Here is a 19,662-nt window from a genome sequence, read left to right as displayed (position 1 = left end):
GCTTTGCCAAGCTGATGATACCTAGGGAGATCTGTGTCTTTGTGCCTCTCTTCTTCTCTTTCTGCAAAGCAGCGTGCGGTATCCCCAGCAGGTCCTCGCACAAGGATCTGAAATCTCCATACTCGACGCCCGTCACAGGCTCCCCGACAATGGTCATGCCCCATAGACAGCTGACATCCTGTAGGGTGACTGTCATCTCAGCGTGGGGGAGATGAAATGAGTGGGTCTCGGGACGCCATCGCTCAATGAGCCCAGAGCACAATCCCAGATCGGCAATCATCTCGGCCATCTGGGATAGCTAGTACAATCCCATGGCACACAACGTCCCTGCATAGGCCTTCTGGTACTTAAGCCACATTTTGTTGTGGCGTACTGTAACTGTATCTAGTCCCTAAATTAAAAAAATTATTATTAATAAATTTTGAAATAAAATTATAATTTTATTAATAATATAAAACTTACTCCAGTGGCAGCCTCCAAGATACGGTGCTCCGCGTTCGGGTGCCAGAGAAAGTCTGATACCCGATCAGTGCGGTGCCAGATACCGGGGACCACAGATGTCAATGCCGCATCGACATACTGTGACATCTCATATGGAGTGGGTATAACTAGTGCACCTCCACTGGAAGAAGGTACATCCCTACTAGAAGACGGTCCAGATCCCATAGATGCCATGCTGTATTTTATATTTTGGTCTTATTAGGATTTGAAATTAAATTTCAAAAAATAATTATAGTTTGGGTATTAATTATTTTGGTCAATAACTAATTTTCATATTTATTTTGGTGAATAATCAATTTTGGTACAATACGATAATTATTTTGGTCAAATAATCAATTTTGGTACAATTTTACAATTATTTTGGTCAATAATCAATTTTGGTACAATACGATAATTATTTTGGTCAAATAATCAATTTTGGTACAATTTTACAATTATTTTGGTCAATAATCAATTTTCATACCATTTCATAATTATTTTGGTCAATAATTAATTTTGGTTACTAAATAATTACATGATCATAAACCCTAAATATTTACCTTACTCCTACTCCTACTTTAAGCTAAAATTTAAATTTAGAAAGAAGAAGAAAATTACCTGATTTGAAGGGATGGCTCTCAAATGAATCGTATAAAAAAAAACGAGACAGCGGCCACTATTTATAACTACCATGGCCGCTTGGCCCCCTGCCGGTGTGGCCGCTACCCTCCAAAGCGGCCAGCCCACTTACCCCCAAAGCGGCCCAGCCCGCTGAGCCCAGAAGCGGCCCAAATAAGTGCCAGCTTCCCCCTGAAGCGGCCCGGTTCCAAGTGCCCGTTTCTCCGGGAAGCGGCCATGCGAAAAATACAATTTTCAGCCAAAATTGGTGTTTTGGTTTAATAATTTAAAAAAAATGGTATTTTTAAAAATTTCGGTTCGGATCCAGCGGAACAAAAAGTATGTCTTCTTTTTTAATGTTACACATCACCGGAACCTTGCGGCGCTTAACTTTTTCTACACTGACATCTCTTGAATTGCTTGTTTTCCATCCTCATTTTGTCGATTTCGTTTATAGGTGGTGTGGGTCATGTGTTCACCGATCGACTTGAAATTAGTAAAAAATCCGTGGTTAGCTGGAGACGGTATCTCTGTGTTCACCGATCGACTTGAAATTAGTGTGTGGAGACGGCCACTGTCTACAGTAAACTCGAGACTTGGCAATATCAATATGAGTTTTGACGGAGAATGTGGAAATGGACTCTCCATTCTTGTGGTGGCAAATATTTTATACGAGTAGAACTAGGGTGCTCTTAAGCTCACCAAAGTTTTGGTGAGCTTAACTCTAAAACTTATCAAATTGATTTTAAATGACGAATCCGAACCGTTGAAACCCGGCTACCTTACGTGTGATGCATTTACATGTGAAATTTTTAAACATTCGAATTAATTTAGTATAAAGTCAAGCGGTCAAAAAATGTTCAAAAATGAATGCACTAAAATTAATTTATTAACCTTCTAATTTTGACCGCTTGACTTTATACTAAATTAATTCGAATGTTTAAAAATTTCATATGTAGATGCATTACACGTAAGGTATGCGGATTTAAACTGTTCGGATTCGTCATTTGAAATTGATTTTATGAGTTTTAGAGTTAAGCTCACCAAAACTTTGGTGAGCTTAAGAGCACCCTAGTTCTACTCATTTTATACATACATTTTGTTCGGATGGTTTGTTTCTTATGCCTTTGTGGCTTTGTGTATGCGAGCAATCGTGCTTACCTGACGAGATGCCTTGTACCTGCGCCAATGGCTGCAAGTTTGGCACACCATAAGGCCCTGTTCGGCATTAAAAAGGAAGTTACTGTTTATGTGAAAAAAAAAAGTTTACTTTGACTAATTTTTTTTTTCTCACGTAAACAGTAAAAATCAATTCAAAAATTTTGATTTTGATTCTCATTTCTATTTCTATTCCTATTTCTTATTGGACTGCCTAACAAGACCTAAAGGAAAAGAAAAGAACTGTGTAAATTCAAAAGAAGTGTATAAAGACAATTTTGTTCAAGTAAACTGAAACATGTGATCAATTATATTGTTTATTTTTAAAGAAAAATTGAAGAAATGAGAGACAGCATCTGGGATCTTTCAGATAAATAGCGAAAACTTGCTAATTAAGATGATTTGTAAAATGTATCAGTATTGTAATTTGAATTTTTTTTTAATCTCAGTGACTTTGTATTGTAATTTGATATTATTTAGTGACTTTGATTTGTAAAATGTTTTGGTATTAAGTTCATGAACATTTTACTCACATGTGCATATGTCTAAAAATCTAATAAGATATGCTGATTATACATTAATTGTCACTTTTTACAAAGTCAATACATTGCATTGAAGAAAATATCTTCCGAAATCAATATTTTTCTACTTCAAATTTTATGCAATTTTAGGATCATTGTATATTTTGTAAAAACTCATTAGACCGTTGCAATTTTGAAGTTTTTGGTGAATGATAAATCCTACGTCAATCAATTTCTGTCATTTTTTTTGTGCATCATAGATAATATAGATTATATTTTAAATGTTGATTTTTAAATCCTACAAACTTTTTAAAACTTTTTAAGAGTTTTAAGAGATGTATTAGATGTAAGTAAAAAGTATAGGAGTAAATAAGAGATTGAAGAAGTTTTTAAAGTATGCAAGGAAATAGAGTGAAGCTAATATGTACTTAATAGATTAAGATAGTTGATAATCTTTACTCAAAAATTTATTAAATCAACTTCAAGCGACAAATTAAAACCGTCAAAACCAATCTACTTCATAAATAATGCACATATATACTAAATTTATGTATTTTAAATTTTATTTATTATAAAGTCAAAAGTTAAAAATATTGAATAAATAACACATTAAAATAAATTATAAATCTTCATGTTTTTAACAATTTAATTTAATACTAGTTCGAAAATTTATAATTTATAAATTTAAAATTAAATTATATTACTCATAAAATAAATCAATTTCAATGATTTAAATTTATGTTTAAAAGCGATACGAAACCTTGATTTTAATTAGTTTCACAGATGCATCTGTAGGAAAACTTTAAATCATATATCTGGGATTGGGATACCAAACTTAATTAAATGATTTAAATCATCACTCAACACTAACAAATTCGAGTAGAACTAGGGTGCTCTTAAGCTCACTAAAGTTTTGGTGAGCTTAACTCTAAAATTCATCAAATCGATTTCAAATGATGAATCCGAACCGTTGAAACCCGCCTACCTTACGTGTGATGCATCTACATGTGAAATTTTTAAACATTCGAATTAATTTAGTATAAAGTCAAGCGGTCAAAAAACGTTCAAAAATGAATGCACTAAAATTAATTTATTAACCTTCTAATTTTGACTGCTTGACTTTATACTAAATTAATTCGAATGTTTAAAAATTTCATATATAGATGCATCACACGTAAGGTAGACGGATTTCAACGGTTCGAATTCATCATTTAAAATTAATTTAATGAGTTTTAGAGTTAAACTCACCAAAACTTTTTGTGAGTTTAAAGCACCTAGTTTCTACTCAACAGATTCAACAGATTCAATGGAGACAAAACTTTCGCAGTCTACAGATGATCTGTGGACGGAGTCCACCCAATAATTGGGACTGGGATGCTCCGTCTGATTCTCTCTACTCGAAAACCTTTTGCCCTCTTTACACGGCTCACGGTGCACCGCGTCAGAGGCGTCTATCGCTTCCAATTCTCGTAAATTTTCTCTCCTGTTGGACGCCTCGATTTCCACCTCTACCTTTTAAGGTAATATCCATGAACCCTTTCTAATCTCTACTGTAATTTAATTCATCTTTGGTAGATTTTACTTCCTTTTTGCATGTTACCCACAAGAAAATTGGGTTGATTGGTATATTAATTTCACTTTCAGAACTTCAAAATTGGTATTATTGATTCTCGCCCTTCATTTCAGCTGAGTTTCATGCGAGTTAGTGAAATTTAAGGGACTATGAACTAATATTATTAGTTTGGAATTTAATAAGAACTAATACATGCAACACTGAGAAGTCAAAATGTATTTATGCTCACCAGCTTGTTATAAGAAGCAGATGGTAATCTATCAATTGATGAAAGCTAACAGTTTCTTTGCTAGTAATCATGTTCTCCTATTTGTTAATATTTTCAGAATGAAAAATACCCTATTTTATATGGTTTATATGCATTTTTTTTACTCAAAAAGATTTGTAAGTAAAATTCATTAAAATCTGCTAAAGAATAAATGTTAGAATATCAAATAGAGGCACCAAAATTGATGTCACGAGTCATATCAATTTCTATTATAAATAAAGCAATCTACAATGTACTGATATTAGCTAGGGCACATATTAAAAAAACTTTTGTTTTCATGATATGAATACAAAAGTAAAAAAATAACGTATACAAAAGACTGACAACGTACTTGCTTACAGTTCGATCTATGCCTTCATCCCAAATTCATCTTAATAATTCGATGGAAGGAGCCTTGCAAAAGCTTCAAGAAACTTCTCCTTCCATAGCATCTAGACCTGCACAGCCACAACCACAACCACAGTTAGAATCTGTTATTTTTGAGGCTTCCACTAGCAACTGCAATTTCAACGGGGAGTTCACCGAACCAAATTGGTACTCTGATGGAATTGTCACCAGTAGTATGGCTGGTACTGAATTGATAAGGAGCGGTACGGTGGTGGAGTCTGAAGATTTGCAAAGGCCGCTTGAATGGTGGACTGAGTTCATCGACGATGATTGGAAGGAGATTTTGGATGATACCACTCCCGGTACTGAAGCTCAGCCAGTGGTATGATTTTTTACCTGAATTATATTAACTAAAATCAATTTGTGCTTTACATTCAGTTTTAGCACGTGATTAAAAAAATGTAGCCCATTATCTGAAGACAAAATTCCTCGTGTGAACTCATCATAGCCTTAAAAGTATTAGATGTACCAGCAAAATAGAGCCTTTAAAGTAATCCCTGGAAAGCATTGCAAATAGAAAAGAAATACCCGTCCTACCCCAAAAGAGTATCCCAAATGGCTCTCCTTTTTCCCGATATCATTTATCTTAGGAGTAACAAAGGAGGGTAATTTGGGATTCTTTGGGTTAAAAGTCAGAAAAGTGACAGATGCAAGAATGAAGATGATATATTTCAGTATTCCAGGGGCATCACTGGTATTATAATGACCATGTTTGTTGGGTGATGATACTCCTTGTTTTGCATGGGTACTGGGTAGGCATTGGACCTGTTTTTAAGAAAAAAAGATGTAAAAAAAGACACATTTAATATAATTCTATTTGATTTGATTTTTTCCTGCAATTTCTGCAAAGATAAATACGAAGTCTGAAAAAGCAAGTTGTCCTATTTTTGCCATGATATACTCCATTTGCAAATTGGCATTTGGTAAAACATATAAACAGGAGTGGTACGTGTCCTTTTGGTGGATTAATGAAGAAAGTGTACTATTTATTATAGGCTGCTCAACCTGCACCTGTTCAACCACCCCCAGTGGCGCAACCAATTCAACCCCAACTGTCAATCCACCAGCTAAACGCAGCAAGTCCCGCCCCTTCAACTGCTAATCAGAGTGCCTCTAAGCCGCGCATGAGGTGGACCCCGGAGCTCCATGAACGCTTCATTGATGCTGTCAATCGACTTGGCGGGAGTGAAAGTAAGTTATCCTCACATATCAATACTGGTTTTTTGCCTTCCTTGTCCAGCATTTGTTTCAGGCTTGATTCTGACTTAGAATGCAGCTATTTCTAAGAAGTGCAAATATTGGGTATAATATAAATGGGTTGAACACATGTTGGGAATATTTAATTTAGGGTAATTTTTCTTTTTTCTACAACATTTAAGTTCGTCATGATATGCTATATTTTATTTTATTTATTTATTTTCCCAAATTTTATAAATCATGTGTATTTTTTGCAAATATCCTCGAGGAACCCAAAAAAACCATTTTGGTACAATATTTTTTATATGGACCAAACTGTTCAGTGTGATAAACTATTGCTAGAATTTTTGGAATCTTAAGATTTCTGTTGTTTAATTTCAGAGGCCACACCTAAAGCAGTACTGAAATTAATGAAGGTGGATGATCTGACCATATATCATGTCAAAAGCCACCTCCAGGTGTACAACTCTTTTAATTCTTCAGCAATTTTCTGATCATTATCTTTTTCATTTTATTTTGATTAAAATGATAATCTTATCACTGGTTTTATAATTGAAACTAACAAAATTCTTCGGAATATTGAAGAGCTGCATCAACCAATATTTTTTTATTGTGGACGAGGATATAAAAATACAGCTTTTATCAAAAATTTAATTGTGAATTTTTTTTTTCTTTTGATGCAGAAATATAGAACAGCTCGCTATAGGCCAGAACCGTCAGAAGGTTCGCATCAAGCTCTTTATTTTCTAAAACTTAGTCTGGTCGGATATTGTAAATCTCACCCATTTAAGCCAATTTTCTCTTTGACTTACATTTTTCAATTATTTTTTTTTTTGTTATGCTCAGGAGCAGAGGAAAAGGGGACTCCCTCTCAGGATGAACTGCCACCAATAGACAGCCTTAAAGCGTAAATTTGTTTTTACTAGATACATTTTAATAATTTTTTTGTTGATTTGCCACACTGTAAGAATGAGCCACATTGATCAATGACTTTAAACAAATGCAATTGTTCATATATTTCAGGAGCATGAATATCACAGAGGCATTACGGCTCCAGCTGGAGCTTCAAAAAAGACTTCACGAACAGCTTGAGGTTAATTTTCTTTTTATATATATATTTTGCCTCTGTAAAAGGTGGATACTAAAGAATAGTAATTATATTCTGTGTGGTGAAGCATTATATGGGATTATTATTTTTCGTGTGTTTTCTGCTTGATAGATGAATTTTGGCATTATTGAGACTACTTTGAAGTGACAATGGACTAAGAAGAAAATAGAAAATTGAGTATGAAATGTGAAAATACAAAAATCAAATTAAGAAGATAAAAGGATAAAAAAGTGCCTGCACAGCTGGTATCTCAAGCATTTAGTGTAAAAGAAAATTAGATGGAAGAGTATCTCAATATTTGGTCAATACTCGGTTGTTTTCCTTTTAATTGCCAAAAATAAAAGAGAAATTAATCAGAAACTAAATTTAAACATTTTTTTCTCTCTCAGATGCAAAGAAACTTGCAACTAAAAGTAGAAGAGCAAGGGAAGTACCTTCAAAATTTGATTGAGCAGCAGCACAAGTCGAGCGAAGAAAACCCTAACTCTTCAACTGATGGTGGTAACACTGACAAGGCCCCTAATGAAATTTCAGAAGGAAACCCTAGTTCAGCAGAAGCAGGTCTAAATCAGTGATAACTAGGAGATGGACAAGCTGATCTCTGTATAGTTTATCTAGGTGTTAAAAGCATGATTAGTGTAGTACTCATGTTGACATGTTTAAAATACTTGTAAATTAAGGTAGTCAATTGGGTAGTTGATCACTTTAATTTAGATATTTCTTATTGCAATAGTGCTTTATTGTCAGTCAACTTCAGTTTAGACTGTATTTTTAACTCGAGTGACGTGTGATGTTTTCATGCATTTTTTTAGAAAGGTCATCTCTTATATAGCTGGGTTTAGTAGTGTACCAGTGAATCTAATTTAAAGATGCACATAACAGGAATTGCACTGGCAGCTCTCTTCGTGATATGACAAGTTTTTTAGTAATGTATCAGTGTAATAAAAGCATACATGTAACAGAAACAGTACTGGTAAATGGCCTTTATTTTTCTTCTTTTTTTCCTGAAAAAAAATGTAGCAATCTGCCTGCTTTGGCCCTTGACCAAAGAAACACATACGACAGAACACACACAAAAGTATTTCTCTGTATTTAGTACTTCATAGTTCATACAAAGACTTTGTAAAGAGTCCGGCTAGTATGACATCAGTATCAGATGACATCAACTACAAAATTGATTGGATAGACTTCAAACGATTAATTCAAACCGTTCAAACCGATTTACTTTATAAGTGATGCATTTATATGTAATTTTTTTATATTTTCTAATTATTTTAGTACCAAATCAAGCAGTCAAAAATGTTGCAAAATGAATGCATTAAAATTAATTTAAAAACTCACACATTTGACCGCTTGACTTGATACTAAATAAATTCGAAAAATTATAGATATTGCATGAAACACACAACTGATGAAATATATAGATTTGAACGATTTGAATTCATTGTTTAAAGTCGATTCGATAGGATTTAGAGTTGGTCTTATATAGACTGAAATGACACTAATGTCATACTAGCCAGACTCCTTTGTAAACTAGTAATAGTTTGCTCGAGATAATTCACGAAAACTCGGCCAAAGCTATAAAAAAATGAAAGTAGTAATGGAACCACTAATAAGTTGTATTATGTTATATCGATTGGCTAAGAAAATGTAGAGAAAAAAAAGACTGGACAGAATGACAAGGTTGAATTTCCTATGGAAGAATATTAAATTCGAATTAGTTTATAAGAACAGTGCGAGAAAATGCTAATTCGAATAATGTAATATTATATGATTCAAGATAATGCATATATTATTTCAAATGTATTTTTTAAAATAGTGCTAATCTACTATTTCTATAAAATTTTGAATCAGCAGAATATCACCAATTCATTATTATTTCGGAGAGAAAAAAATGCATTTAAATTGCATCCAAATAAAAAGGACAGCATTATTCGCGAATTAATGTTGTTCCTTGAGCATTTAAACATACAACGTATGTCAACGGTCAAATACAACAACTCAATTTTAGCATGACAAATGACGAGTACACTCGTACGGAACCTAAAGTTTCTCTACCGTGGAGTATACAAATTCCCAACATTATTTGCCGAAATTTTTATTAATATCCTCAATTAAAAAATTACACAAATGCCCTTAATTTTTTTTTTTAAATGTCCCAACTGTTACGGATGTGACGTCGGTCCATATAATCAAATAATCAATTATTATTAGTTACTATATTAATTATTAGGGATCGACTAACAATCCCCCTATTTCAGTCCCCTATCTGTCCCCCGCACTAAAAGACAAAAAAAATAGTTAAAACGTGCTAACTACCACCAAAGAGCAAGATTAATGCTATTTTATTAATAGTCAAAACATATAGTATTCATACCTACGAATTTATAGTATTCATACTTATTATCATAAACATTTGTCATATGTAAACACAAGCTGGAGGGGACCAGTAACAACCAGGGGGACCGCTGACGTCTTGTGACAGCCTGGATTGGGGACCGCAATCGTCTGAAAGCGACATTTGCCAAGATTGGGGACCACTACAGCGAAACTATATATTATTCATATCTAAATAAAGAAGTATTCATATCTAAACAAATGAAGTATTCATACTGACGATTATGAAGTATTCATACATGTTTGAAATAATTTATACAATTCAAATTCAAAGTCAGATTCATCTCTCACCCCACCTCTTCCAAGAAGTATTCATACTGACGATTACGAAGTATTCATACATGTTCAAAATAATTTATACAATTCAAAATTCATTGTCAAATTCATCTCTTTCACCCACCTCTTCCAAGAAGTATTCATATCTAACATGAAGTATGCATATCTAACAAATGAAGTATTCATATCTAACTAATGAAGTACTCAATATATAACAAATGAAATATTCATATATATAACTAATAAAGTATTCACACATGACACTAACAATATTCACATCTGACACTAATAATATTCACACCTGCCCAGATTGGGACCAAGAAATATTCTCAACAGACTAGTATGCATATCTAAAACAATGAAGTATTCATATCTAACTAAAGAATTATTCATACTGACGATTACGAAGTATTCATACATGTTCGAAATAATTTATACAATTCAAAATTCAAAGTCAGATTCATCTCTCTCATCCCACCTCTTCCAAGAAGTATTCATATGTAACATGAAGTACGCATATCTAACAACTGAAGTATTCATATCTAACTAATGAAGTATTCATATGTTGCATTGTGACAACCTTCGCTGGGCTAGCATGGACCCCCTCCAATGGTGCACCACGCTCTCTCCGCCGAATCTTGACGGTGCACCATGCTCTCCTCGTCAGATCTCGACGGTGCACCACGCTCTCCTCGTCAGATCTCGACGGTGCACCACGCTCTCCTCGCCGGATCTCGACGGTGCACCACGCTCTCCTCGTCACGTGAGAAGATTGAAGAGGGTGGGTTTTGACCACGTGAGAGAACAAAAAAAGAAAGTTGTTAGGGGGACAGATAGGGGACAGATTCAAGGGGGACAACATCTTTACTCTAATTATTATTATGATTATGATTATATTAATTTATCGTCTAATATGAATTTTGATTTTTCATATTTGCTTACTAATTTGATCACGATCTTTCTTGTAAAAATATCTCATATACATAAACAGGTCATAGGTTAGGGACTTCGTTTGGAAAAAAAAAAGCATTTCATTAATTCCAGAGATGTTCTTGTATCCACATTAAAGTTCACGTAGGCTTATTTTTCCACAGCATGCAAGAAATATAAGCATGTAAATACATTTCCTGCTTTATTGTTCATTGTAATGACATCTAGTTAATATGCAATTGTTTTATTTTATTTTCGTAATGTATGCTATAAATGTTGTTTCACCTTCGAAAATAAAGCTTTGTTTTACGAAGTTAGGTCACTGATGTTGCATATTTGTCTTAAATTATTTCTCTAACATGATTCCAATCAGAGGTGGAGCCAGACATTTACTGAATGGGGATCAAACTAAAAGGGTTGAATATTAGATATAAATATTCAATATCCGAATATCTACACGGATAGTGGTACGTATATAATTTTTAAATTTTAATTATCCGTATCTGAATAGTAGATATATACCAAATAATTTAATATATATTATGAAAAAAATATGTTGTTCATCATTATAATTAAATAAATATTATAAACTTTTGTATTTTTTAATGATATTAATATGTTTTTTTAATAAATAATAGTATGGAAAAACGGATATCGATTCGTATCCGTATCCAGAAAAAAAAAACTAATACGAATATATTTTTACCACTATCCGATCTGCATTCGATCCGTTTTCACCTCTAGATCAAACACATACTAAAAAAAATTCAATAACATAATTTTAATAAAATTTATATTAACAATTTAATATTTACATATCTGGATAAAATAAACTTCAATAGTCCAAAAGTGTTCTAAAATGCTAGAGTTCACCAAATTGTATACAAGTCAATAGCATGCTATGCATAGCATAGAGCCCCTCCATGCAACGCCTATTGTTCTCCATATTAATATGTGTTTGGGAATCAAATTTTACATTTTTTGAAATTTTTTTACTATTTCTTTAGATTTATTGAAAATCGCTGTTTTCAGCAAATCTGGATCATAAAAAACAGCGATTTTCAATAAATCTAAAGAAATAGTAAAAAAATTCCAAAAAATGTAAAATTTGGTCTCCAAATACATATTAATATGGAGAACAAGATGAACGGTTCAGATCGACCATTAGGATTTTGAAAAGTCAAAATCCAAGGCGTTGCATGGAGGGGCTCTATGCTATGCATAGCATGCTAGCATATTCCTATAATGGGGGTCAATAGTATAAAAATTTCACAAAAATATGGGGGTCAATTTTCTTGTACCCATAACATTTATTATAATTTATATAGCAAAATTATATTTTCATTACATATTTTTGAAAAAAAGTGGAGGTCAATTGACCCCATTCTTGCATACTATCTCCGCCTCTGATTCCAATTTACAAGATTTAAATAATGCATAATGGTTCATTTCAATTTAGAAAACAGAATTCAATGATGAAAAGCGTTTCTTAATTTTTAACGGGCCATCTGTGCCCCTTTCTTATTAAAAAAAATGTGACCGGATAACTAATACAACCTCTATAATTTGATCATCTCCGGTGCCAAGGCACCTTTTTTCAATTAATAAGAATTTTAAATATATTCATTCTGGTCCCAAATTTTAAATGTTTGGTTTTGGCTAGGAAAAAACCAACTGCTAATGACTCACTGGCACACCTGGAATGATATATTTCAATATTATCTTTCATTACCTACTTATGAATGAACAAGCTTTCTGATAGTGCTTAGTGTTGTCTGTTGAATAATATGAAAACATAGGAATGATATGTGCTTTAATGATTGCTTACCCAAGTTTGCCGGATCTATTATTTTGCTAATTAAATCTACTATTAAATATTGAACATATAATATGAAGAAGAAAGCTAAGGTAGCTGCTACTAGTTGGATGCCAGTCATAGAAGATGCTATACCACCAGATGTTATCCACCCTGACATGGAGGTAGTACTGTATCCCCACCTAATGGAATGGATGTCAGTAATGCATGAAAGACAAATACAATCATATTTATTTTAGCTACTTTACCTCTCAGCTCTTTACTAAGTAGCTTAGTATTAACAACTCTAGCTTACTTTTAGAACTTAGCTAGAGTGAGTCTATGGTACTATGCATATTACGATTTGTTACCGTGCTACGGCTCTATATTCGAGTTTTCAAATCCTAACGGTCGATCCGAACCGATCATCTTGTTTTCCATATTAATATGTGTCTGGAGACCAAATTTTACATTTTTTGAAATTTTTTTACTATTTTTTTAGATTTATTGAAAATCACTGTTTTTGGATGGTCCAGAATTTTCAGATCAAGTGATTTTCTAAATATCTAAAAAAATAGTAAAATATTTTCAAAAAATGTAAAATTTGGTCTCCAAACACATATTAATATGGAGAACAAGATGAACGGTTCGGATCGACCATTAGGATTTGAAAACTCAAATATAGAGCCGTAGCATGGTAACAACCCGTGATATGCATAGTACCATAGACTCACTCACTTAGCTATATCTAGAATTTGGATAATTTATTGTTTGCTTAGTTGTTTTGTTAATATGCTATTGTAAAACAGCAAAATCAGAGATTGTCTCTTATTGAACTGGTGTCCGTAATTATACTATTTTAACAATGAAATGGGCTTTTAGTCTCGTTTAAAAAGTTATTTGGATTAAAATCAAAATGGGAGGTTATGTTGCATGAATATAGGTATGGATATCGTATCAGATACAATATAGAAGAATACGGTGATATGATAATTTTCAATAAATACGGATATCGAACGATATAATATGTATTAATATGGCAATATGATACGTATCGGATATGGATACGAAATCATATGTGAAGTATTGAGGTAACATGGGAGACCATATTCTGTAAACTTTTTAAGAAATAGTCTAAACAAAATTACAAAAAAAATCTGACAGCGGACCATCAAACAATTTTTAGGTGCGAAAGTTCGAGAACTACTGTTCGGCTCAAAATTACGACCCAATAAGCCCAACTACACGCGAAAGGTCAGTCGGCTTGATTATCAGATTTTCTATTACAACACCTTGATACAACTCTTGTTACAGGTCACTGATATTGATTAACCCATACTTGTCAGTGACTTATAACAGAGACGAGTCGGAGAATCTAGATTCCTCAATTTTGCAAGGTCAGCAGCTTAATTCCGACATTATTTACTATCCTTCCTTCAACTTTACATTGGGAAACAGCTGGACCGGAAAGAGAACGAGAGAACAAAAAGAGAGAAAAACCATGGCGGCTGAAATGGAGTCATCGACCGGCGGCGCGATCCAGCAAGAGCCGTTGGCCGAGGGAATGGAGGCGGCGGTGGAAAGCAAGGGGCCGCACAAACTGCAGAGGAAATGGACGTTCTGGTTCGACAACCAGTCGAAGCCCAAACAAGGCGCCGCTTGGGGTTCCTCTCTCCGTAATGTATACACCTTCGATACTGTCGAGGAATTCTGGAGGTAGGTCTTGAGATTTACTTTAACTGTTCTTTTCTTAATTTTTGAATCGGATATGTATTGTATTAGATCTTATCTCAACTGGTGTACTTTGTATTGAATTAACTTGATTTCTTTGTTATTGAAGTCCAATTAGAAACTTTTTGTGCCTTAGTGTAACTACCTATGCATTGATTGGTAAAATCTCTTTGCAATTAATGAACAGAGTCTCCATTGAAGTAGTTTTGCTTCTTCCAAATGTAATTGCACCAACCCACTGCTTGCAAGGTCACTTGTGTGGTGTTCTTTGTTGATCAGATTTTAGTTCAATCTGCAATTCCATACCAAATGTTTGTACCTTACCAGGGTAATCATAGTACTGTTGTCTCTTACAGTTAACAGCTTTGTCATAAATTATAGGTTGCTGTGGTTTTCTAGCAAAACTTCATGGATTAGTTACAGTTTAGTATTATATTATTTTCTTTATAAATTTGTTTAGCTCTTTCTAGAAACAAAAGGGTTGATGTAAGTGAAATGTTGTACTTATTTCTAACCAAGTTCTTGTATATTTACTACTTTTATTGTAGTTTGTACGACCAGGTGTTTAAGCCGAGTAAGCTGATAGCAAATGCAGATTTTCATTTATTCAAAACAGGGATCGAGCCCAAGTGGGAAGATCCTGAGTGTGCCAATGGGGGCAAGTGGTCTGTCACTGTTGGCAGAAAACCTCAACTCGACACCATGTGGCTAGAGACGGTATTCATTCTTCTTTCTTATAAAAAAAATAAAATAAAAAACAAATTGATAATTTGTTCTTTTGTAACTTATATGTCATGAATGATCACATGATGTAACTAATGACACTCTTTATCAAAAGGTTAGACATTAACTTGTGTCTTGTTAAAAAACGTAGAGCGCGTTACAGGGAGAATGTTAAAGCAATATATATTTTTTTAGGTGCTTAGTAAAAATTAGTTTTGATGGTTATCAAATCATTGCATAGGAAAATCTAAATGCTAATGGCTCATACTTATGGCTCATTGGGCATTTAGCAATCCTGTTATGCATTCAAGCTGAAATAGGGGAAAATATTTTTTCTAAAGGAGGGGGACAATTGGTACCTACCCTTATTTTTTAGGGTTAGAATTCACTGTCAATGGCTTAACTTGATAACCTTGACAACATTTTCCTGAATCGACATCAAAATGTTCTATGAAATAGAAATAAAAAATTATAGACATGTTTTTCCCTATAGAGTGATCGTTTATTTATTTTTCATACAATTTGAATGTTTTTTGAAAGAAACAATTTGAATGTTATTTGATGTTCCATTAAATGCTGTTCAAACATAGACTTGCAAATTTCAAGTCATTTGATTAACAGTGAAACTTGCATCAAATTTCTTCATTTTTCTTGTTGCATCTAGAGTATAGGTTATGTTGAAACTGTCATATTTAAATTATAAGTAATGTTTTACTATTGTCGAGGTTGTCTAGTTAATCTATACCTGCCAATTTTTTATGACTCAATCATTATAGTTGGATGCAATTCAGAATTGTTTTATATTGTTTGTTAATATTAGAAACTTTTTCTGCTAATTGCAAAAATAATCTTTCGGAACTTGGTTCTTGCAGTTATTGTTTACAGGTTCTATTTATTTGGTTTATGCCCCTAAATAACGGTATATGAATCATTGCAATGGTTTGAGATAAAAAGTAATTATCTATATTTGAACTGCTTTTTGTTTTTTCATAATAACTTTTCTTTTACAAATCATTTTGTAATTTGCATATAAAAAATTATGTGTCAAAAGGCGACTTTTACAAAGGCTCTTTGAGACGAGGTGTTGATGATTCATCCATGTCATATTTAACAAGGATTTTTTTTGCATTTTCTCTAAGAATATAATAATTGCAACTATATTGTTGTAGATTCTGTTTTCTTTTTTTGGTGCTTATGCACCAATCTAATTAAATTAGGTTGGCTGTGACTGAATGAACATATAATTGGTTTTTGATTAGTAGAAATTTCGTAATCTCAACTTCAAATTAACATTACATGCTTGTCTTGTCAAATTATAATGGGTTGATGTTGTTTTACTAACTGTTTACATGTGAAATTTTCTTTTGTTTTGATCGGGAAACATCAGTACTATAAAATGTAATAAAGGCATTTTAATTTGTTTGATATTGGTTTGAATTGAAATTTTCATACCAAGTTTGAAATAGTAAGAGTTCCATTCGAGTTGTTATTTCATGGAAGTGTCATTTGTACTATCTTTCTTGTCATTATAATTACTAGTACTAAAAAAGTTTTGGTACTATTTGTAAACAAAAATAGTTGAAATCCCCAAAGTTACCTTCTTGAAAATTATATCGATGCAAATTGTAACATAAGACATTTGACCAAATACACATGAAGTGCAGTCCAAAAGTATGTTTTACCAATAATTAAGAAGTGATTTTTTTTCCATTTTTATATTTAATGATTTAGTTTTTTGCAGTATTAGCATAATGATGTGTGCATAAATTGAGCTCGACCTCTGTAATTTTGGTTGTGATGATTGTAATCTGATTCTCCATTGTCTAAACTTCAGTTTAGCCGTCTGCATTTGTTGTAGTTTTGTTAATAATAGATAATTACATTGCTTGTGTATATGTAACAAAATAATTTATAGAAATAGAGCCACTTCCATTTGTATGACTTATTCACAAGTGTTTTGTTTACATGCTAATGTTACCTTTAGATATTCAAGGAAGACTGAACACTATTTGTGTGAATATTTATTGGTGGTTGGGGAAGGAATTTTTTTTCATATATACTAATGCAAGGATCTAGGTTTTAGGTGAATTTCATGTACAACAAACTTGATTAGCATACATGAATGCATTTTAGCTTTGTGACAATTGAGGATGAATTTGTCAGTCATTTAATGAATAATTGAATCAGCTGAACAGGTGAGAGGGAATTTGTCTTTTATTTAATGAATAATTGGATCAGCTCAACAAATGAGATGGATTGTTTAAAAAAAATTAGTTTTGTGTTTTTACATAAAAAAATTAAATCGCATTTATTATGAAACACTTCATTTACTTTTTTATGCAAATCCATTGTTTTTTCAGCTGATGGCTCTTATCGGAGAGCAATTTGAAGAAGCCGAGGAGATATGTGGGGTGGTTGCCAGTGTGAGGCAGAGGCAAGACAAACTTGCTTTGTGGACTAGGACTGCTAGCAATGAAGCTGTTCAGGTTTTCTTTTCTGTAGTTACACTTGCTCTTTGCTAGTCACATGCATTAGTCAATCAAGTACCAATCCATCTAGATATAGACTATAGTAGGGTCTCCTTCTATTAGACAACTGTCACACCTGTATAGCTATGAAGAAGCAAAAATTATGTGTTCCCTTGAAAGTTATTAAATTATTTGTGAGCTACTTGGGTACCCCAAAGAATCAATATTTCTTCCTAACTGTTAGGTGCAGAATCACTATGTGGGATGCTGTATGATATTCAGAGGAATGCATGAATTTTAGATACAATGAAGTTGCCACGGAAAACTTTCCAAGCAGTCTTGATCAGTGGAACCTACTTTTTAAATGGAAGAAAGGGATGTTGTGTTTCTTTGGAGAACAATAAATGGAGTTAACTTTTACTAGATTACTAGACCTACTCATCCAAACCAAACTATCCCAAGGAACTGTAAACAAGGGAATTTATGAGGTTTTTTTTATCATAAAAATAAGGTTTTTGTAGGATCCTAAAATTACTCAGCACAATTTCTATGATGTTCCTTTCTGAGGAAGTAGCCTTCAGTGTCAAGCATGTCTTTCCAAAATAACTTCCATCTTTTTAAATCTCACGCCTTGTTTATTTTTTTCCCAACCATGCTATATTTTAGAAGCTTATTACTTGCATGTCGAATTGAATGGTTTAGAAAATAAAGTAGCCTTCTGCTATGTAAACTGTCTTTTTGCAACAGAAAAATTTGGCATTTATTTTCTTCTGATCTGATCTATATTTGGTATGTACAGACGAGCATTGGCAGGAAATGGAAAGAACTCATTGATTGCAATGATAAGATTGTCTACAGCTTTCATGTATGTCTTATCTCTCTTCTTGTCTCCATTCTATATTGAAAGTGGGGACTTTATGGCCCTTGAGATGTTGCTACTGTAGTGTACTTGTACAGTATCATCTCAAGATGCTAAGTGTACTTGTACAGTTGACTTTAATGCTGTATCAGTCAAACTCGGTAACCGTACATAGCAAATTATATAGAAGTTGAATAACTTACCATTCAGTTGCTGATCTGCTGAAACTGAAAATACTTGCTACAGAAAAAGTCTGGTTCATGTGGCCATTATTTACCTCTAATTGGATGTTTGTTATATAATAACATGTTTTCGGTTTGATTGAATAGGATGATGCTAGAAAAGAAAAATCAAACAGAGGAGGTCGATACAATGTTTAATTGTCAAGTTGATGCTTTTGTAGAAGTATTAATGTTGAGAAATTTTTGTTCAAACATTCTTTTGCTAAATTCGACATGCTTAGAAATTCTCCAAACTTTTTTTTTTTAAATGTTTGAACTATAGGCATATTTTAGCATTTGCATGCGAGATAGTTACAAGCATCTTTTGCTACCTTTTTGCCTTTCTCTAATTCCTACATATGATGGTTAGAATTTTGCATTTGAAAAAGTGAGAGATTTTGGCATGGATCCTCTTGTACTTTATGCATCATTTTACTTGGTGGTATTGGATATGAGGCTTACCATTTTGAAATACCTTGGTTCACGAGATAGCATAGTAATTCAAAAGAATTTCTATTATGATCATAATGCATGAGAGTAAACTAACAGATGTTGCACCATCGCCTGATTTTCTGATTGGTCTGGTTTTGAATCTTTTGATCTAGACACGGTGTCATGTATATTTATAAGGTAGTGACTTATAATATGGTAATACACAAAGTTCAGGCATCTTATAATGATCAAAAGTTATTATAATGAAGATAAAGGAATTTTCATTGTATGTCGTACATACAATTTATTCATCAAAATGACCGCATGGTAAATAATTGTTTTTTAAAATTATTCATCAAAATGACCGAATGGTGATCCAACAGATACATGATCTTGTTGTCCAAATATTTTGAACTCTGAAATGTGCCAGATAACAAAATTATTAATATATATATATGTAATTGTGCAATTACATATTGAAGTTATTTATTTAGCTATTTTATTGATGTGCAACTATTCT

The 19,662-nt window shown here is 32.9% G+C and overlaps 2 protein-coding genes across 2 annotated transcripts; both read left to right on the top strand.

The window, feature by feature from the left end:
- Nucleotides 1-4,967: 4,967 nt before the first annotated feature.
- On the top strand, nucleotides 4,968-8,137 carry LOC144543633 (protein PHOSPHATE STARVATION RESPONSE 2-like). The gene is made up of 7 exons (XM_078291966.1): nucleotides 4,968-5,327; nucleotides 6,001-6,196; nucleotides 6,584-6,660; nucleotides 6,886-6,925; nucleotides 7,049-7,109; nucleotides 7,226-7,295; nucleotides 7,700-8,137. The coding sequence occupies exons 1-7, from the start codon at nucleotides 4,968-4,970 to the stop codon at nucleotides 7,883-7,885; spliced, it is 990 nt and encodes a 329-aa protein (XP_078148092.1). The 3' UTR covers nucleotides 7,886-8,137.
- Nucleotides 8,138-14,089: 5,952 nt separating this feature from the next.
- LSP1 (Eukaryotic initiation factor 4E protein) lies at nucleotides 14,090-19,232 on the top strand. Its single transcript, XM_078292404.1, has 5 exons — nucleotides 14,090-14,424; nucleotides 14,988-15,156; nucleotides 17,523-17,648; nucleotides 18,430-18,495; nucleotides 18,819-19,232. Exons 1-5 carry the CDS (start codon nucleotides 14,210-14,212, stop codon nucleotides 18,867-18,869), a joined length of 627 nt encoding a protein of 208 aa, XP_078148530.1. The 5' UTR covers nucleotides 14,090-14,209; the 3' UTR covers nucleotides 18,870-19,232.
- Nucleotides 19,233-19,662: the final 430 nt, after the last annotated feature.

The sequence above is a fragment of the Carex rostrata genome, chromosome 25, assembly GCF_964058835.1.
Source record: "Carex rostrata chromosome 25, lpCarRost1.2, whole genome shotgun sequence".
Taxonomy (NCBI): domain Eukaryota; kingdom Viridiplantae; phylum Streptophyta; class Magnoliopsida; order Poales; family Cyperaceae; genus Carex; species Carex rostrata.
The sequence above is the reverse complement of the archived record's forward strand: the minus strand, read 5'-3'. Positions and strand labels throughout refer to the sequence as shown.

Coding starts and splice junctions, on each gene's coding strand:
- LOC144543633 (XM_078291966.1), top strand. CDS start 4,968: ATGCCTTCATCCCAAATTCATCTTAATAATTCGATGGAAGGAGCCTTG. Junction 5,328..6,000: donor GTACTGAAGCTCAGCCAGTG/GTATGATTTTTT, acceptor TATTTATTATAG/GCTGCTCAACCTGCACCTGT. Junction 6,197..6,583: donor TCGACTTGGCGGGAGTGAAA/GTAAGTTATCCT, acceptor GTTTAATTTCAG/AGGCCACACCTAAAGCAGTA.
- LSP1 (XM_078292404.1), top strand. CDS start 14,210: ATGGCGGCTGAAATGGAGTCATCGACCGGCGGCGCGATCCAGCAAGAG. Junction 14,425..14,987: donor ACTGTCGAGGAATTCTGGAG/GTAGGTCTTGAG, acceptor CTTTTATTGTAG/TTTGTACGACCAGGTGTTTA. Junction 18,496..18,818: donor AGATTGTCTACAGCTTTCAT/GTATGTCTTATC, acceptor TTGATTGAATAG/GATGATGCTAGAAAAGAAAA.